This window comes from Monodon monoceros, unplaced genomic scaffold (assembly GCF_005190385.1).
Source record: "Monodon monoceros isolate NGI ecotype Baffin Bay Population unplaced genomic scaffold, NGI_Narwhal_1 Super_Scaffold_10, whole genome shotgun sequence".
Taxonomy (NCBI): Eukaryota; Metazoa; Chordata; class Mammalia; order Artiodactyla; family Monodontidae; genus Monodon; species Monodon monoceros.
In genome coordinates this window covers 10019972-10042429 of record NW_021703766.1, presented here as the reverse complement: position 1 = coordinate 10042429, position 22458 = coordinate 10019972, and the positions used below count along the sequence as shown (strand labels likewise).

Sequence of the window (22458 nt, the reverse complement as noted above, 5' to 3'; positions counted from 1 at the left end):
TGCAGAGGGTGTCAGCAGAGCTAACAATTCTTTGGGAAAGCCTTTCCGGGGCTCATTGTTTTGACTCCATGGTTATCTTGTCTGTGAGCCCATCTCCTGGTGACCGGGTGAGCTCTCTGGCTACACTTCTGTAAAACCACTCATCACGCTGCATTGTGAGCAGCTTTCATGATTCTGTTTCCCCATGAGAAATTGAACCCCCTGTTAACTGTGGGTATCCAATACTAAGTGTCTGCTCTGGATATAGTAAGTGCTCAATGTGACAGATGAGTCGAGAAGTCCCCTCTTTGTAACTGGGAAAACTGAGTGATGCTCTCTCAGAAGAAGAGCAAAGGGCAGTAGCCTCTGGAGACATCACTTGCTTTCATCCCTTGGCTTTGCAAACCTCAATGCGCCTCCGTTTTGTTCTCTGTGAAATGTAGGTAATGTCGTGTATCTCTTTGCCTTGTTATGGTTGTTGGAAAAATTAAATATCACACTTATAAAACACTGAACACCATGCCTGATACACAGCTTGCACCACATAAATGTTATCTACTACAATGACTCACCAGCAATAAGTCCTTTTCTCCCCATGCCCCATCACTTGAGGAATTAGAATGGGGATTTCTAGAGATTCTACTAGCTTCTTGGGGCCCCCCGCCCCACCCATCACAAAGCCCTATATGAGAACAGGTCTCAGAAAGGGTCCATTTCTTCTTGAACAGTCTTCTTTCTGGAAACAGCTGATTTGGGGCTACTTAGAGCAATTTTTCTCAGTGCTGATGGCACGTGAGAATGTGTGCTTGGGTGAAACAGACTCTCAAAGCTAGAGCCAGGATGTACACGTTAAAATATATGTATCACCACGATGATCCTGACATGCATCCAGAAAATGATTATTCTTGAAGCTTGGTCAGCCTGCACCCACGTGGTCCGCAGTTATTGCCGCTGGGGGAGGGTACTGACTGCCGTCGCTCACAGAGTGAGGCTCACGGTCTTAATACAGTATTTGTTTAACATGAATTCAAAGTATCTTGGAGATGTTTCAGAGAATCATAGAGGTCACGATTTAAAGAAACTTAAAAAATGTCAGCTAGTCCTACGTCTTGAATTCCCTCCATGACATCTTTTGTGAGCTTCACAAACACCCTTAGTAACCTGGAACGTGACAGCCTATCCAACATTTTTTTTTAAATGATTAACTTCAATAAACAAAATTACTCTGTCAAAATCTTCTAAAAGTTTCTGAATGCTTATTCTCAACTTCTGTACACATCTTCTCCCGACCGACAGCGACTAGTTCAAAGACCGGCATCCGTGCATGGACCACGTTTTGATTAGCTTTCATGTAGTGGAGGCCGGAGCAGTGATGATGTAGAAGAGATGGGAGAATTGCTGGAGTGGTGTTTGGAGTAGCGAGAAGAGATGAGATGAGGTGTGCAGTGGAGGGAATGACTTTGCTATCCAATATTTTAATCAGCAATTTAGACATAAAAATCAATGGCATGATAACTGCATTTTCAGAGGACACAAATCCAGGAGGAAAAGCCAATTTTTTTGGATGAAAGAATTAGGATCCAAGAAAGAGCCAGACAAATCAGAATGATGAATCTAATCTAATAAGACCACATTTAACATGAGTAAATATAATTCTTTGGACTAGGATCAAAAAATTCAACTGCCCTAGAGGACGAGAGAGCTTTTCATTTTCTTATCTATTTAATCATCATCTATTAATTTTTACCTTGTCTCATTCCAAAGACAGCTTGAAATAGCTTAAAAAGAAATAGGTAGAGCAGCGATTCTCTAAGTGTGCTTCCCAGACCAGGAGCACCAGCACCTGGAAATCTGTTAGAAATGCAAATTCTGGGGCTTCCCTGGTGGTGCAGTGGTTAAGGATCCACCTGCCAATGCAGGGGACACGGGTTCGAGCCCTGGTCTGGGAAGATCCCACATGCCACAGTGCAGCTAAGCCCATGCGCCACAACTACTGAGCCTGCGCTCTAGAGCCCGCGAGCCACAGCTACTGAGCCTGTGTGCCACAACTATGCAAGTCCGCGCACCTAGAGCCTGTGCTCTGCAACAAGAGAAGCTGCTGCAAAGAGAAGCCCGTGCACCACAACGAAGAGTGGCCCCTGCTTGCCGCAACTAGAGAAAACCCACGTGCAGCAATGAAGACCTAACACAGCCAAATTAATTAATTAATTAATTTTAAAAAAAAGAAAGAAAGAAATACAAATTCTTGGACCTCCCCCATAGACCTACTTAGTCAGGAACGCAGGGATGGGGCGCAGCAATCTGTGTGTTTACAAGTACTCCTGCGAATTCTGATGCACAGTCAAGTTTGAGATCGAATCTAATAGAGTTTAAGATTTATTTTAATGGGAACTCCAAAGCATTCAGAAAGTTAAGATGAAGTTGAGTGTTAGGATAACATAGAGGATGAATGCCAGGAAGCTCTGCAGTGTGTGCTACAAATTTGGTTCAGAGCTTCCTAGTAGCCAATGCAAAGAAAGAAATATAATCAGTTTCTACACTGCACTGGGCCTGTAAGAGCCACACAAACAACCTTTGTGCTGAAATTTGAGGAAAAATTCCCTGTCTTCATAAAGAAGAGAATGTGTATTTTAACAAATATTATGTTCAACAATATCCCTTCAGTAAGTAAAACAGTGGGTTACTGAAGGTTGTTTCTTTGGCCATGTATCTCCCAATTGAACCAATGATGGGGCAAGATTAGGGATTTCTATTGAGTGTGAAATCGAAATATATGATTGGGCTCTATTGAGCTGCATCAGTAAAGAAGCAGTCTTCCGGAAGAGGAAGGTTTTCATCGTACCGCTCTTCGTGTAATGGTCTGAGTGTTTGGATTCCTGGGGTCCATGCTGAGGATACTGATGATCTGAGGGAGGAACAAGACGGCAAGAGATCTAAAATCCTTTCCCATGAGCCACCCCTGCCTTCCTTTCACTTGGAAAATAAAAGGGGACCTTCTCCATATCTACTTGCCTCTTCTTTGCTGAATCCTTCACTGGGCCAACTTTATCTCAAATTGGAAAATTAATAAACTATAACTGGGCTGATTCCTCTGTCATCCACTTAGTGGTGTCCTTTAAGAAATAATTTATAAGCTTTTGCACAGCAAAGGAAACCATGAACAAAACGAAAAGACAATCTACAGACTGGGAGAAAATATTTGCAAATGATGCAACCGACAAGGGACTGATTTCCAAAATATACCAACAGCTCATACAGCCCAATATCAAAAAAACAAACAACCCAATCAAAAAATGGGCAGAAGACCTAAATAGACATTTCTCCAAAGAAGACATACAGGTGACCAACAGGCACATGAAAAGATGCTCAACATCGCTTATTAGTAACGAAATGCAAATCAAACCCACAATGAGGTATCGCCTCTCACTGGTCAGAATGGCACCATTAAAAAGTTTACAAACAATAAATGCTGGTATAGAGAAAAGGGAACCCTCCTACACTGTTGGTGGGAATGTAAATTGGGGCAGCCACTATGGAGAACAGTATGGAAGTTCCTCAAAAAACTAAAAACAGAGTTGCCATATGATCCTGCAACCCCACTCTTGGGCATATATCCAGACAAAGCTATAATTCGAGAAGATACATGAACCCCTATGTTCACAGCAGCACTGTTTACAATAGCCAAGACATGGAAGCAGCCTAAATGTCCATCAACAGATGAATGGATAAAGAAGATACATATATACATATATATGCATACACATATACATACATACAATGGAATACTACTCAGCCATAAAAAAGAATGAAATAATGCCCTTTGCAGCAACATGGATGGACCTAGAGATTATCATACTAAGTGAAGTAAGCAGAAAGAGAAAGACAAATACCATATGATGTCACTTATATGTGGAATCTAAAATATGACACAAATGAACTTATTTATAAAACAGAAATAGACTCACTAACATAGAAAACAAACTTATGGTTACCAAAGGGAAAGGGTGGTGGAGGGATAAATTTAGGAACTTAGGATTAACAAAGACACACTACTGTATATAAAATAAACAACAGGGACCTACCTATAATGGAAACGGATCTGAAAAAGAATATATATATGTATATGTATAACTGAATCACTTTACTGTCTACCTGAAACATTGTAAATCAACTATCCTTCAATAAAAAAAGAAATAAATTATGTCTTCTTTGATATTATTAGCATATCCAACGGAAATTAACAGAGCCCAAGCCAGAGCTTTGGGGACAAGAATACACAGCAGCCTACCATGGTTTATAGGTAACAGAATGACAGCCTAGTGGTCAGAAACTCAAACTCTGAAGCCATATAAAAAGGGCTTGTACCCCAGTTCTGGTACCTACAATAGGGCCTTGGACAAGGTACTATACCTTCTTTAGGCTTAACCATCCTCCTGAACAAAATGGAGATGAAAATGGTCCATACCTTAATACCCAACCTGTAGCATCATCATCAAGTGAGCAACATTTGTTGAGTCTAGTAGAACATAAAATGAAAATAGCTAGACATCTCCCGTGAGACTTTACAGGGTTGACATCCATCACTTCATAGATAATAGAAAACAGAGTACAGACGCCAAGGCTAGCTTGCCTTCCTTCAGCTTCTAGATAGAATCTGAGCATCCCAAGTCAGTGTCTTTTACCAAGACCACCAAGCATCTCTTCCTCTCTACCTCAGCTTTGATTTTGATAATATTTTAAGCAGAGCCCACAGGATAAAGAACCATCAAGCAAACAGAGTATGAGAGCTGGGGTGGGGCCGGGGGGGAGTGGGCTTCACAGACGGAGCCAATGTCCCGCAGCTCACTGATGGCAGTGCAGGAAGTGGAACCCACGCACCCTGCATCTGTTTCCTTCCACCATTTTTCTCTTAGTCTTCTTGCCCCTGATTCTTGACACTACTGATTTTAGTCACATTGAATTTACTTGCGTTGCAGATTTCATGGTGTCATGGGGTATAAGATAAGCAAGGAGCTTGAAGATCTTGATTCAAGTCTCGGCTCTGCCATGGACTAATTGTGTTGTCTTTGGCATAGTCAGCTTTCTTATTTGAGGCTCAACATTCACATCTATCTAATGGGAATAATAATATCTGCGCTTCTTGCCTTTCTAGGATTGTTACAAGGTTTAATGAGATGTGTATAAAAGCACCTTATAGACTGCACTACGCTATGCAAATGAGAGTTATTTTGTAAAGAGACTCTGCCTCCAAATTTCCCTGTACCCCCCTCATTCTGTGTTTTGAGTTTTTCAGGGTCCCTTTCTCATACCTCGGCCTTCATTCCTTCTGGATGCTAAGTCTCAGTAATAACCCTTTAAGCCTATTATTTGACTAATAATTTAGTGTGGGAGGGAAACAAAACAACCTTATCTTTATAATTATACCAATATTTGAGAAACATAGGATTACTTAGAAGACCATTACATCAAGCGCTTCGCAGCAGTATTTCTTTTTGCAATGCTCTCAAATGTTTAAGAGCCAGGTAAAAATTAGGTAAGAGAGACATTTGACAATTACCCCTGATATGGGCCTGAGTCATCAGGCATAGTCATTGCTATCCCCTCAAAATTTCCAGGTGAAAAATCAAATTATCTTAGCGAATACTGGACACTATAATTATGATGATGTATGGCTTGATGTGCCCCTGTGTTTTCCTGTTGTGTTGGGGAAAAAAAGTGTTTGACAGACCCAAGTTTAAGTTCATGGGTTCACCATTCATTGTCTGTGTGGCCTTGGGCAAAGAACTTATTATCTCGAAACAATGTTGCTGGTTTTGTTTGAAAAAAGAAAAAAATGAGGTCAGTAATGGCTGTCCAGTGGGTGATTTAGGGTTATTGATTATGGTATTTGTTTTAATTTGTATTTTGGTTTCATGAGACAGAGACCATACACATAACCTATTATAAAGACATGCGTGAAGTATCAAAGGAACTCTTGGATATTTGGGGCAGGAGGCACGTGGGGCTGGGTTTCACCACATGTAGAGACTGAACCCTTCCATCCTTGATAACTCAGCAGTGAGGTTTGTATAACTCACCCTGGTATAGCCTGTTAGGTTGGCTCTGTGACCCAGCTCAGTTCTATTTTTTTGACATCCTTTCTGGTACTAAGTTTTTCTCCTGATGCATGTTTCCCAATTCATAGTTTTTGAGAGAACATCCAGTTCTCAGGCCAGCTCATTTACTTTATACTGAATGGGCTCCTGCTTAGATTGTGAATGGCCACTCCTCCAACATTGGGTCCACCACTGGGTCAATCAGTGGGCAAAGAGACAAGAAGTCATAAACCTGGTCCCTTGGATGTGCCCCTTCGTCAAGGGCAGTGGCTGAAGTTTCCTTAGAGACGGAGTAGGGCGTCATCTGTGAGGGCTCAGTTTCTAGGCTTGGCTTCGATTCGGATCCTGACTTTGACAGTTTCTAAAGATGCGACCTTACACAAGTAACTTAATCTTGTTGAGTCTAAGTTTCCTTATCTAAAAAATGGATATGATAGTTCACACCTCGTAGGAGTGTCATTGAGTCTTAAATAACAAAAGGGAAGTGTTTAGCACGGTTTCTGCCACGAATTGAACCCTCAGTAAATGCTGGATAGGTCCATATCAGGAGGAGGTGTGTGGGCAGGCACCATGAAACAGGTCGGATGCAACACATAAGGGTACTTCATTAACAACTGTTCACCTCCTCTGTGTGTTGAGATGAACAACAATGACCCGTCCTCTGTCCCCTGGGATACACCTCCTTCATGTTTCTGTCCTCAAGTTGGCTGGCATTCTCCACGATCCTGACAGAATCACTGCATGCCTCACTGACAAAATGGGATGCTACAGGATTTTATAAGGTCTGTCTTAGCCCTTCTCGCTGGAATCAAGTAGCTGGCTCCCCGTTTACAATCACTGGGCCCACTTCACGCTGGATGGAGATTGAAGGCCGCCGTATTGAGCAGCGTAGAAAGCGTCTAGGATGCAGCCTTCTCCAGGGGGCTGGAGCGTTTACGGCACTGTCACGTCATTTCTTCTGGCATTTTTCCATCAGGGTCTTGGGAAATCCTAAGTTTTCACACAGAGGATATAACGCAGTGAGCTGAAATATGCGTGAAATGAGATGGGGTGTTTGACTTGGGACGTAGAAATTCCTTTTATTGTTATACAGCGATGCTTTATTTATTTGATTGTGTCGGAAAATGGACTATTTCACAGAAGTGAAGCTTATAGATACCTGAAGTTTTCCCACTTCAGCTCTGAAACTGTTTGTAACTCTTGTTTAATGGGAATCTTCCTAAAATGTGTCTCACACGTCAGCCTTCTTCTTAACAGAAGATGCAGATATTATTATTGAGTACTTACTATGTACTTGGCACCATTCTTAACGCTTAACTCTTATTAACAACCCTGTGGCATGGGTGCTACCATAGCCCCCATTTCACAGACAAGGAAATTGAGGCTTAGAGAAGTTGAGTAACTGAGCCAAGGTTACACAAGGAGAAGTCATGGAATTGAGATTTGTGCCCAGATCTCCCCGAGCTCTTAAAAAACTGTCACATTATTGGGGAACATTTTGGTTAGTAAATGACCCTAAGAACTATTAACCATCAAAGCAGGACCTTTGGAAGTCTCCACAGACATTTCAGGAATGTGTCCATGACGCTGAGCATCCCTTGGCCGCTTTTTAAAAAGAGTTAAGGGACTTCCCTGGTGGCGCAGTGGTTAAGAATCCACCTGCTAATGCAGGAGAAACCGGTTCGAGCCCTGGTCCGGGAAGATCCGATGTGCCGCGGAGCAACTAAGCCCGCGAGCCACAACTACTGAAGCCCGCACGCCTAGAGCCTGTGCTCCGCAACAAGAGAAGCCCCCGCAATGAGAAGCCCGCGCAAGACAATGAAGAATAGCCCCTGCTCGCTGCAACTAGAGAAAGCCTGCACGCAGCAAGGAAGACCCAACGCAGCCAAAAATAAATAAAATAAATACATTTTTTAAAAAAGGAGTTAGTACTCAAACTGGCAGCACATTTTTTTGGATATTCATGAATATTCCTTCATCCAGTGGATGTTGCTTGAGTCCCTACTGTGTTGCTGTGGGCATAATGTATGCCAGGTGTTCTGGAAGCAAAGAAATACGAGGCATGCAGCTGCCTTCAGAAAAGGCACACGTTAGAGATACTTCAATGGGGCAATATGTGCATCTTGCCTCATTTATGTCCAGAAAAACCTAAAGAAAGGGATGATTCTTGAACCCATCTTTCACGGAAGTCATCCTCCTTGCCCTTATCCATTCCTTATGGGTGAGACTGATGACTAGAGACCAGGGGATGTAGGTAGAGTTAGATGCTTCCTTGGCTCCAAAGAGGCCAAGGAAGAAATGGGCCACCTGTGTTTAAGAAAGAGTTCGCGTCTTACTTGATAAAGAAGCTGTGGTCGGACGCTAACGGGCCTTGGGCCAGACCGAGGAGTTTGGTTTCTATAACCTGTGTCTTTCTTAGATGGCAGCTTATGAAAACAGGCAGTACATTAGAACCACAGCTGGTGGGAAAAAATATACGTTGAGCGAGATATGTGTTCCCACTTGATTAGTTCATGGGTGTTAAATGCAATTCCCAATTGTAGCTCTTTAAAAAAATCCAACAGTTCGGAGCATTGGTAGCATCATTAGAATCAAGTATGTGGTTTTCCAAGGCAATGACTTTGATATATTTTAATGATAACTTTATTTCAAAAGTAATATGTTTGTAGAAAATACCTAATGACTTCTCTCAGCCAGAGGTAACTAAAGTTTTTGAAATGAGCCCTCCAGTCTTCCCATCCCCATTGGTCCATCACTTTGACCTATATTCTTCGAGTCACCCTCCTGCAGCTGGACCCAGTGTGGTCTCTTAATGGCTCATAGTCACCATTATGGGTACCGTTTATGGCTCGGCGCTCATGTAAGTCGATGGGATGGTTGAGGTGTGACAGTTGTTTTGAGACCTTTTAGGTTAGGTCTTTTTTCTCTTTGTTTTTCATAGAATGGCGGATGGCCATTGTGTCTGGCTGCTTTCCATGTGTCTTCTTATAACCTCTTCCTAGTATATTTTTTACCCTTGATTAACTGCTAGAACAGCTAATGACCAGGCTGGTTAATACATACTTTTAAAATAAGAGTAAGGAGACTCTGAGTGGGAGCAAAGGGACTCTCTTTTGAATTAGAGCGTGAACTCTGCAACTGCCATTTGAAGGGCTGGGAAAGCATTAGTTGTCTAGAAAGATCACCGCTTTACTTTATTGGTGACATCTAGCTAAGTAACATTACTATTAGGCATGTTTCGTCAGAAAATTTAAAAAGAAAGGAGAGAGGAATTGGGGAGCGGGGGAAGGGAGGGAATGGGAAGGAAAGAAAACTCAAGCCAGTGCTTTCTTTCGGATCTCATTGTGAATTTCTTTTTTCATGTTTGCTGTTCACAGTGGTTTAAACTTCATTGACTTGATGGTGCGACAAGGGAATATCGACAACCCTCCCAAGACCCCCCTGGTGCCAGGATTTGAATGTTCTGGGATTGTTGAAGCTCTGGGGGACAGCGTCAAAGGATTCGAGGTAATGTTTTGACTTCTGACTGAAAGGATGATCTCTATCTGGAATCCACTAAGATAATAAAAGAGTATGCAAGATATGTTTGAAATAATCTATAACGTGTCTTATTGTTATTGTCTCATTATTTGGGTTTATTAACAGTGGCTGTAAATGATAGGACTTTCCAAACGTCTCATACCTTTCCCATGTACCGTCTTGTTGTTCCTGGCAACGGTCTGGTGAAGGGGCCAGGGGAAACCTTAGCATCCCCTTTATTCATTTTATACAGTTATTAATAAGATTAAAATTAATACAGCTATGAATTTGGCCTTGTATTAACTAAGTGTACATCCCTCCTCTCTCTATCCGTGGCTCTCATTTCCCCATCACTTCAGGCTCAAAAGTCAATTACAAAACGCAAAAGTTGGGGAGAAGTAGCCTCTGTATTTTATAATTGGGTTCCTTTAAATATCTACTTAGCTGATGCATCTAAGCGATCATTTATAAATCGTTATTTCAGACGCTGGGAAAGTGGCATTTTTTGGTTGAAGATTTTAAAGCCGAAGGGGAGAGGTAACTGACGATGAGACAGAATCGGCTATGGGTTGGTGGCTTGGGGAGTAGGGCAAGGGATAAAAAGGGTTATTATATTATTGACTACTTTTGTACATGTTCAAAATTCCGCATAATAAAATTTTTTTTATCGCTGAAAAGGTGTATGACCCTTCCTACCATTATCATGCAAATCAAGTAGGATCTTGTCTATAAAAACTGAAAAACCATGGGCAAATCAGTTGCACAAAATTGCGGTAGTTTGGAGCAAGAAAAAACAGTGGAAATCAGGCATAAGAGCTCTCGCTCGACTTTAAATGCTTCCCGTGGAGAGAATGAAGGGACCTCACATTTGAGAATCTACCATAACTAGAAACATGGGGAAGTTACTGTTTTTCAGCCTGCAAGGTAAATATTGTTATCCCCTTAGAGATGAAGTTCAGAAGGGTTCAGTAATTTCCATGCGGTCAGAAAGGTAATAAGTAGTAGCTGCAGCTGGATTCAAATCACCAGAGCCTCTTTACTCGTCCTGCAGTCCCACGCTCTTTCCCTCTGTTCTCCACCTGCAACCATTGCGACAGTTAACACAGGGAGAGAAACGCTATAAAAGGCAAAGCCAGAATGCGCCCTTGGAATTGATTCTGAGGCTGCTCAGCTCTCGGTGCCTCGGAGCCTCAACATACTGTGAAAATATCAATATGCTCCCGATTCATTATGATGAACGTCTGGAAATCTCATCCCGCTCATCCGTCTTTTTGCCGGTGGTTTCCAGATAACATGGCAGAAAAACGTTGAGAGAAGTAGATGCGCTTTTTCTTTTCTTTCCTATGACTTTACATTTTCTGTCCCCAGGTAAGCAATCTAACCTCACGTGGCAGCACCATCTCTCCCTGAAAGTGCTGCACGTGAGCGCTATGATCTGCTCTTCACCCCTCCACGTGGTCCCAAAGGAACAGATCATACTGTTTGCGCTATTCATCTTGAGCACTGGATAAATAACCCATCATTTTAGACTATAACAGCCGATAAGGATGTTGTTGGCCTTAATTTAGAGGGAGGAATCACTGTGCTTGATTACATGTATTGTTTCCCTTATATGTGATCTTTCTTCTGCTAGTTAGCCCTGACTTGCTATTGTCAAACCGATCCATCCCCCCCTCCTCCCTCCTCCAGTACGTTCAGCTGCACAAACAAATAAAAGCAGCCACCTACAGCTTTCCAGTCAGGGTGTGATTTGGGAGAAAACCAATACTAATAGGCCCTCTGTAATTTTGACTTAAAATTTTCAATCATGTTAGAGATGGAATTCCACACGGCAACACACTGAATAGCTCTCTTGGCTTGATGGATTGCAAGGGAGCCTTGAAAAGTTGTTGCCAGAGGCTCAGCACTAAAGGAATAATTTGGACTCAGTCGCCCAGGACTAATTTCGTTTTTTTAAACAGAATCAAGTAATGAGGTGAATCGGATGTTTAAAAAAAAAAAAAAAAATGGTTCCCCACCGCTGGACTCTGAGACTGGGGCTGCTGTTCTGATGGCTGATCCTCTTTTTGCCATTTTGATAGTGAAACAAGAAGTCTGGAGCAGTCAACCCTGCTGGGATGGCTACGACCATCACTGCCAAGGTGGTCCGGGCTGGCTATGACCATCACCGTCAAGGTGGTCCGTGACGGCACAACCATCGCTGTCAAGGTGGTTGAAATACTCTTTTCATACACTCTGTTGACACTGGAGGCCATCAGCTACTCTGTGGTGTTATGGATCTTTGGGTTTGCATGATTCTGTGCAAAGTAGGATGCCAGTGTTAGACCCTAGAGATCCTCTGGTCCAAGCTAGGGCATCTGAGATGATATTCCTGACATCATCATTTGGTTTTTAACACTTAGACAGCTGTTCCTCTGTTCATGAAACTCAGTGGGTCGATATTTAGATTTTGATCATTCAACTGTGAAATCCATGAGATCAGGTACCAATCTGTTCTTTTTAAGAGTTAGCATTAATTGTTCTCTCCTCGTTTTACATGCACTGTGCCAAGTGGATTGCATGCATATTATGTCATTTAATCTCCATAAGGACCTGTTCCTAATATTATACCCATTTAAAAGCTGAGAAAACTGAGACTTAAAGAGTTAGACTAATATTCCCAGACTTGGTAGGTTCCCCTGTTGTACATCCTTATATAAATTTATTTCTTCTTTGTAGCACTTAGGTGTGATGAATTAACTATTTGTATCTGGAGTCAGCCTGCCTAGATTCACATCCCAGTACAGCTACTCTTTAGCTACATGACTTTGGGCATGTGCTTTAATCTCTCTTTGCCTCAGTTTAAATGTCTGTAAAACCTACGATCATTCGTCTGTAATATGGCACTGTAACAAAACCCATCTCATAGGAGGCTTTTGTTGTTGTTTTTGAGCAGGGGTGAAAGAGAAATCCTAAACTAGAAAGAAAATAAAACAGTAGAGTCAATCATAAAAATATATATACACTAAAACACACATATATGAAAGCTGTTAATTTACTGAGAAATCACTATGACCACAGCAATCTGAATATTGCATTTAAAAGTTATAGTATAAGCAACTAACATCAAATAGCAGAATGGTTCAATTGAACTAGCACTTGGCAGCTCATGTAAGCCATCAGTGATAGTTTACTTTGTATTTACCTTTAATAATGATATGCTATGAAAAAACTTAGCATATGATTATAACCACTTTAAAGGGAAGACTGCTTTTTTTCTTTTTTTTGAATGGTGTCTGGCTATGTAAACCACTGATAAAAAAACCCCACAGTATTCAGCCCTGCCTCATCTAATCATGAAGTAAAGCATGTGACAGCCTTAGGACAATGTCTGCCATATAATACGTGTGCAATAAACGTTAGTTGTTATTCCTCACACCCGATGGCATTTTCCTATTTCGCTCTAAGCCTGGTTGCTCTTGTTCAATCTCTTGCACTTAGCCTTACATGGCTCCTCTGATGGACCACGTTTCACATCCGATGTAATCGGTAATCCATTGATGCAAATACCACAGTGAACTAACCTGGCAGGGAATCTATATGGGGTGGGAGAGAATAGCTGAGAGTAGATTTGACTCCTAGCCCCTTTGACCTTCCCAGTTCCCAAACAGGGAGATTAGATGAGAGGTTAAATCAGTAAAATGACCTTCCAACACTAACATTCCACGGCATGTGATGTGATGCACGTTGTATCGATATATTTACGCTCCAGAAGAGGGGTAGAGTCCCTGGCTTCCATGGCCCCTGGGAAGCTTGCACAGATGGACTTCAAGAGCATCCACAGGGACTTCCCTGGTGGTCCAGTGGTTAAGAATCCACCTTCCAAGGCAGGGGACACCGGTTCGATCCCTGGCCGGGGAACTAAGATTCCACATGCCACGGAGCAACTACGCCCACGTGTGGCAACTACTGAGCCTGTGCACTCTGGAGCCCACTCGCCACAACTAGAGAGAAGGCTGTGTGCCACAACTAGAGAGAAGCCCACGTGCCACAATGAAGAGCTCGCGTGCTGCAATGAAAGATCCTGCCTGCCGCAACTAAAACTTGACACAGCCAATAAATAAATAAATTAATTAATTAATTAATTTTAAAAAATTGTTTCTCGTTAAAAAAAAAAAAGCATCCACAAATGCCTTGAAAGGCAGGTGAGGTGAGGGTGTGCGTATTTGAGGGTTTTGGGTTTCTTTTTTTACTGGGAAGGACTCTTTCGTTTTCGTCAGATTCTTAAGAATATTTGAGAAATCTCTCAGAAAAGATTAAGAAACCTCCACTAACTCTGTGCTTCCCTATTCCCAGATCGGGGACCGTGTCATGGCATTTGTCAATTACAATGCCTGGGCAGAGGTGGTCTGCACACCAGCGGAATTCGTCTACAAGGTCCCAGATGACATGAGCTTCTCCGAGGCCGCTGCATTCCCTGTGAACTTTGTCACAGCCTACATGATGCTCTTTGAAGTTGCCAACCTCCGAGAAGGGATGTCTGTGCTCGTACACTCTGCTGGCGGTGGCGTGGTAAGTGGGCTGCTTGTGAGGCCTCCTCCCCAAGGTCAGAATGGAGAAAGTGGAGTGGCACCCAGTCGATGATGAGATTCCTGTGTGAGCTGTGTCCGTCCGTAGGGATGATCGCTGTGGTTCTGGTGAAGCTCACGTGGATGGTGGAATTTGTACAGATGACTGCGTGTGGGGTAGGATGAGCCTCAGGGATGGTTTCCCTGGAGTCTGGAAAGGTCTCCAAGATGGCGTGTTAGGACTCAGTGTGTGTCAGAGGTGGACTCTGTAGAGAAGCACTCTCATTCTTGGTATCTCAGTGAGCTGTTATGTCAGTCACTGTGAGCCGCTTCGTAAGTCACGTCTACTAACATTATCTGAAACACCAAAATGGCAGATGATTTACTTCTTCAATAAGTTGCCACGAATTCGTGATGCTTCCCATAGTAATGGCACCCTTATTCATTTGTGTTCTGATATATTTTCTTGAGTGGGAGAGAGGTAGACAGAGATTGTCCTAGCACAATAGGAATTACACTTTAACCTAAGTCTACCCATGAGAGTGGCTGCCTACGTGAATGTCATCTGTAAGGTGTGTTTTTGACAAGGGGGGAAATAATGGAAATTAAAATCGCTGCTCTGGAGCTAAGGGATGGCAGAGATTTCTTCCACGGTTTGGATGGGTCTCGGTACCAGTCACTCCATATGTATTGCACAGCTGGTCCGTGGCAAGCACTGTGTTCCCATCGTGGTCTACTGGGGTTGGAGGAGAACTCTTTGAGAGTAGGAGACATTACTCATTAATTCAACAATTATGTATCAAATACATACTATGTCTTAGACTTTATGGGGATAGAGATTAAAAAGAGAAGGTCCAGATACACCATCCAGTATCTGTGTGAGAGGTTCTTGGTGTTGGGGATTCTGTGGTTTGATGAACTCAGAGGTGAACTCTTAGGTTAGGTGTATCTTGATGTTTTCACTGGAGGTTCTACTAACATTGATTTTTTTTTTTTTTTTTAATCTTGGCTTTCTACAACTACCAAAACCCTACATAGTGTAAAGCACATTTCCGGTTTTCCTTTCCAAGAAGACAAGCTCACATACAAAAATGTGAAGGCAGAGACATGAAACTTTAGGAATGCCTTAAGAGGAGTCTCGTCAATCACTTTAGCAAATTTGCCAATGTCTTTTGACCATGAGTAAAGATACAATAAAAGTTAAAATATCCCTCAGAAAAGAAATGGATTTTGGTGCCACTGAATCTATTAACAGCAAGCAAGCCATTTAGAATGCTGGCATTTATGAGCTCGGTGTGCTCAGCATACAAAGCGTGAGAGACCTGTTTTCATATTATCAACATAAGCGCCAGGCTTTACAATGGGGCTGGACTCAGTTCTGCTGAGAGTCCACGTTGAAACATTGGCACTGATGATGTTTCGTTTCATGTTTTGATTTTGTTTGTTTGTTTGAGTTTGTTCTTGGAACCAAGAGAAATGTATCAGGGACATGGGTCTCACAAAAGAGAAAAAAAGTCTTGGAAAATAACAAAAGTTCTTATCATGCCTTGTTCTACGCTCACAGACGGTACAACAGCAAGAAATAAAACGTGAAACAGATGAAGGAACTGGGGAAAAGGGACAGTGAGGGTAGGTAACTAAGCTGCTGCATGCAATGCAGGCTTTGATGTGCTAAAGCTCTGTTGAAGGCTCTTGCTTCCTAATAGTGAGTTGTGCAAAGAGAAAAATGATCACTCACGTGCACTAATGTTCATTTGATGGAAATAAACCAGTTATTAGGAAAACCATAACTAGTACTGGGTTTTAAGACCGGGGGAATCTTTCTCTGTGGTTTCTCATAAGAAATCTATGCTGACAAGCAATGAACATCCATCAACAAAACGGTTATAATAAATGCAATTTCCGTGATGCTTTTTCTTATGGTGTGCTTGTAATGTAGTCTAATAGCACCGAAGTAATGCAACATTTAGCAAAAGCAAATACCCTAGGCCAAAAAGGATGTGGTCTGGCTTAATCCATGGACAGTTGAAGAGTGTGGTTGGACTGCCCAGCTCTCAGGTGGGTGGGTCTCCTTAAGTAACATTTTTCCAACCAAGATTTGCTAAGTGGTTTGCAGCACGGAGTTCAAGGTTTCCCTGAGAGGAAAGTTTTTTGGCCAAGTGCATAACCACGTATGTGAATGCTTAAGCAAGCTGAGGTGGAGTTGACACTGTGTTACAAAACCCAACAAGTTCTAAAGGGAGCCCAGACCAATTCACCACCCCCACGGTGGAAAGACCAGTGGGTCACTCCAGGGCAGAACTAGACTCCTCCCAAGAAGACAACCAGCCACGGCTCTCATGATGGGGGGAGCTCCCTGGGGAGTACTTTTTATGCATTATCTGTGATACCCTGGAGAGGTGTGGAGCTGCTTCCCATCACTGTTGGGTAAGTCTGGCGCGGTTGCTGTGGTAGGCAGGATGATTCCCTTCCCCCACACCCCCCCCCCCAGATATCTATGTCCTAATCCCTTACATGGCAAAAGGAATTGTGCAGGTGTGATTAAGGAAAGGACCTTGAGATGGAGAGACCATCCTGGATTATCCAGGTGGGTCCGACGTACCCATAAGGGTCCTAAAAGACGGAAGAGGGAGGAGGAGAGTTAGAAAGAGATTCAGAGATGTTACCCTGCTGGCTTTAATGATGGAGGAAGAGACCATAAGCCAAGACATGTGGGCAGTCTGTATGTGCTGAAAGAGATAAGGAAAGGGATTCTCCCCTGGAGCTTCCAGAAGGAACGCAGCCCTGCTAAAACCTTGATTGTAGCCGAGTGAAACCCATTTTGGGGAATTCCCTGACGGTCCCGTGGTCAGGACTCTGCGATTCCACTGCAGGGGGCCCAGGTTCTATCCCTGGTCAGGGAACTAAGATTCCACAAGCCACGCAGCGTGGCCAGAAAACAAAAAAACAAAAAACCATTTTGGACTTCTGATCTCCAGAACTGTAATATAATACATCTGTATATAATGTAATACAGATTACATTCTTACTTATCCTATTACAGTAAACTCTAATAGAATAAATTGGTTTTGTTTATTTGCTTTTAGCCATGGACTCGGTGGTAATTTGTTGCAGCAGCAATAGAAAACGAATACAGCCACTTTCTCTGGGCTGCCTCCCTTCCCAGTGTGGAAAGCCCACAGAGGCCTGAAGAAAACACAAGTAACGGGTAACAGAACTAGGATTCACACCCTAATCTGGCTGATTCTAAAATCTATTCTCTTGCCACTTGACAACCCAATCATTCATTCCTTCACTTACTCATTCACTCGACATATATTTGTTCATCTTCTACCTCAGTGCCAACTACAGACATTTCAGAGAGCCAAAGGCTATGGCCTGGGCACGCGTTTCCTAATTCGATGATGATGACAGAGAACGTCCAACCTAATTAGGATGAACTTTCCTAAACTGAGTTCATATAAAGTGTGCAGTTGTAATGGCACCAAGACTTCTGTCTGATTCTTGTCAAAGGCTGTGATGGGATATTTGCAGATAGGAAGTGAGAAATGCCACCCTAAACTGTAATATGGAAGGAAACTTTAATATATTATAGGAAAATAATTCAATCCAGAGCCAGTCACTTTCCCATTGGAACTGCCCAAGTGTCAACACTGCTCTGTCACATCTCTGAAGACATTGTTGATTTCCTCTGACAGTAGCACGGCCAGATGGTGTAAGACAATAACACCACTAATGAAATCTTTAGAACCTGGTTGAAGATTCCTCACAACCTCCTAAAGGAAAAGTAAGAAAATACATAAGCAAGTGGGGCTCTTGTCAGGAACTTCCATAGAGGGCTTTGCTGCCAATCCCATTAACAAGCTGCCATGGCCTTGAGCATCTTGACTGGGGGTGTGCTCCATTTCTGGAGAATAACCTTACTGTTACTGTGTGGATATTTGCATCCGTGTCTGACATCTGATGCTTTCCGGGCTTTCAGAGCCCTTTGACCTTTTTCATCATCTCATCTGAACAGAGAGAACAGAGATGGGCCACAGATCTTGGAAAGGAAAGCAGAATTTAACTTTCCGACAGAGTTAAATGGCTACTACTCAATTATTAAATTCTATTCATTACGGATGCGGCATTTCCCAGTGTCATTCAAATCACTTCCAAGGAGCTACCACAGAGGGAGGGCCAGAATCTACAGGGGCACATCATGAGCCCCGCCCCCCCGACCCTATATAAGGGCTCATGCGTTGGGGGTCCTTCCTGAATGGCTTAACCATACATCATTAACCATACACCATTCTAACACGAACCTGGGAAAGCATGGGGTGAGCAGGAATCCTTAGTGTGGTGGAGGAATGGGACATATTGGAGAGTCACTCCATGTCAGCAGAAAAGACACGGCCATCTGCAAGATCACTATAGGAGAACAGTTTGTTGAAAACAATACCATTGCTGATCATGAACAGCACCAACATCTACCCAGCTACTCAAGTCAGCAACCCCCAAATCATGGTTAAGTCCTCTCCAAGTGCCTCATGTTTGAAATCCTGTGATTCATTCCTGCCACATCATAAATGCAGTAAACATTTGTGAATCAAAAGCTGTTGCAAGCCATTTTTTTATGTTCTGGAAAAGTTATTTGCTGAGCTAAGGAGGGCCCCATCATTGAGTTAATCTCAGAAAAAAACTCCTTCCTAGGGATCTTGTGAATTTCAGTCTCGTAAGCAATCTCTGGCGGTCTAGCTCATTCCATCCCGCGTTCTGAATATTCTTCTGAGTTTTCTGTCTGCATCCAGTTGCATTATTAATTGAACGTGGCCTCCTTTTCACGGCCCTGTGGCTGTCTCACCACCCCCCATCATCCCATGGTACAGCTATGCTCAGTCTGTACCCTTCAGCGCTCCAACTAGAGGGAGCATGCATGAGATCTCAGAGCTGGAAGGAGACAAAGACACCAAGTTTTGTTGCACACTAGCTGTTGAACACGTTATTCATCTAGCCCTCATAACGACCCTTCCCGTGGGAGAGTACGTGGCAGTGAAGAGTTCAGATCACGAGCTCTAGAGCCAGACTACCTGGGCTTAATCCCAGCTCCATCTTCCCAAGCCCTCTAAGGCTCTACTTCCTCATTTGTAAAGTGGAGTGACATTAGGGCTAGCCTCAGGTGGCACTCGTGTACTTGGAGCAGGGCTTGCACATGATAAACACCCAGCGAAAATGAGCTATCGTAATTTCCCAGATTCAGAATTTCAGTGTTGTTCCCAAGGCTGCAACGTCCATTAGGAGAAAAGCTCAAACGTGAACTTAAAATCCAGGGCCAGGAACTCCCAATCCAGTGCTCTTGAGACTACCCCACAGCAGTGGCCTCGGAATCGTCTGCACCTCCCCTCCTGTCTTCTGCCTGCCCCACCTTGTGCCCTGGACAAGAGAGTGTTCACTATAGCAAGACCTCCTGGTCCCCAGGGGCCTGCAACGCTAGGAAACAGAACCTCTGAAAATTTGAAGAGGACAAAGTGCCTCCGTCATATCCTTCACGAATAATCCAAGAGACGAGGATTAACTGCCTCTCGGCATCAGCAGAAAGGGCTGTGGCCTGGGGACTCCCTAGAAAGGTTAAGACCCTTATTCCATAACTGTTCACCTCAGGTAACAGGTCCTCACCCTCCTAAATGTCAAAGATGCTGCAGAGATGTGTCATGGACCAAGGCCCCACCTCCCCGCTTCCAGAAATCTCTGATGCTGGCAGCCAGTGCCTGACTCCTCACAAGTCAGCAATATGCCTTAGGTTAAGAAAAAATATATCTAAAAACATTTCTTCCAAGCTAGGTTGGTCTATGTCCGCAAAAGCCTCACGTGATCTTTATTCTAGTTGCTTTTAACTCCTTTACAGTAAGTCATGACTGAGCCAAAGAAACTATCTTTATTACAGATATTATGAAGGTTACATTAGGCCTCTGAGACAGGATTCATTCGCTCAATATTTGTTGAACATATGTATCAGCTCATGAGGGAATAAAAGCTAAAATAGATGGAGTCCAGTAATTTCCATACACTGTCTGTGAGGTAGATACTATTACATCCCCATTTTAACAGAGGAAACTGAGACACAGAGAGGTTAAGTTACTTGCTTCAGGTCACACAACCATGGAGAGGATGAACTGGCATGTGAACTTGGGTCTCTTTGAATACAGAGGCTATGTTTTTAAGTACTGGGAGGCCATGCTCAGAGAAACCGTGCTTCTGCTTAGAATGGAGTGGAATGGATTCCATGCTATGGGTTTTGTTGGTGAGCTTCCTTCCCTAGGAGCTGAGGACAACCTGGGGTTACTCAGGAGAGCTGAGCTATCTTCAGGAGGAGGGGAGCATCTTCTGTTGACAAGACCATCCTTTCAAAGAATCAGGCAGATTTAGTGCTGAAGCTGCCCTTGACGTTAACTGTCCAGCTGGAAATAAGCCCTAGGTTGCCATGTCCACGAAGGCGGGGACGATGCGATCTCTTCATCCCTGTATCCTGAGCACAGAGCCCACTGCCCAGCACACTGGGGTTACCTGATAAATATTTGTAGAGGAAATGGAGGAAGAAAGGGGCCAAAAGGCAGCATTCAAGTTAATTATGAAGACAGTGTAGAACTTAAGGACCCAGATTCCAAAGTCAGAGCTGGTTTTCATCCTAGCTTCTCTATTTTCCAGGTGAGAGACCTTGAACAAGTACTTTAACTTCATTGGATCTTGTTTCTTCATCTGTTAAAAATGGGTATAATACCTATCTCAGTTTTTGTATGGTGTTTTAAAAGATGATTATGGGGGCTTCCCTGGTGGCGCAGTGGTTAAGAGTCTGCCTGCCAACGCAGGGCAGGGGACACGAGTTTGAGCTCTGGTCCGGGAAGGTCCCACATGCCATGGAACAACTGAGCCCATGTGCCATACAACTACTGAGCCTGTGCTCTAGAGCCCTCGAGCCACAACTACTGAGCCCACGTGCCACAGCTACTGAGCACGCGCGCCTAGAGCCCATGCTCCGCAACAGGAGAAGCCACCGCAATGAGCCCGCGCACCGCAACTAGAGAAAGCCCGCACGCAGCAACGAAGACCCAATGCAGCCAAAAATAAATTAATTAATTAATTTAAAAAGAAAGAGGATTATGGAATGGCCTTTGCAAGCTAGCTGGCATAGAGGAAACTCAAGTGTCAGCTGCTGTTATTACTATTACTATTATCATCGTATTATTATCTATCTGGTTAGAAAATATTACTCACTGCCACTCTGGCACTTATAGCCAGAAGCAAGAGAGCAGCAAATAGGACAGTCAGTTGGCGGCTGGTTGTTGGAACTTGGAGCAAGGGGCAGATAAAGCCGATCTCAGCTGTTTATCTTCCCTGACAGGAGGCTGCACAATGGTCTCATGAATTAGTGGGGTTGTCACATAAGCCCCTTTTCAAACATCACTTCCCTAAAACACCTAAGACATAATTAGACTTTAAGAAGATTTACCTCTGTAGTTCCAGGCCTTGGACATGTGCCAAGAACTCCAAATACAGACTAGACTTTGCTGAGTTTATATAACCCCAGGGACCCGCCCACTTCCCCAGCAACACACCCAAAAGGCCACAGTTGCTTTTCAGAATATTACTGCCCACATTAGGATGAAAAAAAATCAATTCAGCTGGGAAAGAATGAGATGTGTAGCAAGAAGCAGCCTCGTCTGTTCTCATGGGTACCCACCAGGCTATCAGCCATGGTCCTAGGTACTCTACCCACCCTGGCCAGCCACTGGTCCCTCTGATGGTGTCCATCCTGCAGCTCACAGCTCACTCCATGAGAAACTCAACAGAATCCCCACTCCTCCCCTGTTCAAAACGTGTTCAGGCTTCTCAGTGGTATGACCTGATACACAGATGAACATTCAACCCCACCTCTCCTCACGCAACCTGCAGTCCTCCTCCCACTCCGCCCCCACATTCTTCCCACCCACCCCCACCGAGCTTGGTCATTATTCCCCTCCCTCCCCACCCCCAGCCCCTGTCTCTGTCTCTCATCTCTCTTTGCTTGGCTCTCTTTCTCTTTGTCTATCTTTCTGTCCGTTTCTCTGACTGTATCTCTATCTCTTGCTCCTTTCTTTGTCTTCCTCTGTACCTTTCTCTTCTTCCCTCTCTCTTCTTTCTCTCCTTCCTCCCTTGCTTTTATCTTTTTTCTCTTTCCTTCCGTCCTTCCTTCTTCCTTCCTTCCTTTCTCTTGTTCTCTCTCTCCCCCCTTCACCCTCCCTTCCTTCCTCCCTTCCTTCCTTCCTTCCTTCCTTCCTTCCTTCCTTCCTTCCTTCCTTCCT

The 22458-nt window shown here is 43.5% G+C and overlaps 1 protein-coding gene and 1 non-coding gene across 2 annotated transcripts in view; one reads left to right on the top strand and one right to left on the bottom strand.

The window, feature by feature from the left end:
* VAT1L (vesicle amine transport 1 like) overlaps nucleotides 1-22458 on the top strand; it is a 146712-nt gene that overhangs the window by 14534 nt on the left and 109720 nt on the right. Inside the window, exons 2-3 of the mRNA XM_029208434.1 lie at nucleotides 9452-9581; nucleotides 13929-14144. Coding sequence (XP_029064267.1) covers nucleotides 9452-9581; nucleotides 13929-14144 — 346 coding nt within the window. The remainder of the gene's footprint in view (nucleotides 1-9451; nucleotides 9582-13928; nucleotides 14145-22458) is intronic.
* On the bottom strand, nucleotides 12766-12917 carry LOC114890121. Its single transcript, XR_003792252.1, has one exon. It is a non-coding gene; the product is annotated as a small nucleolar RNA SNORA15 (small nucleolar RNA).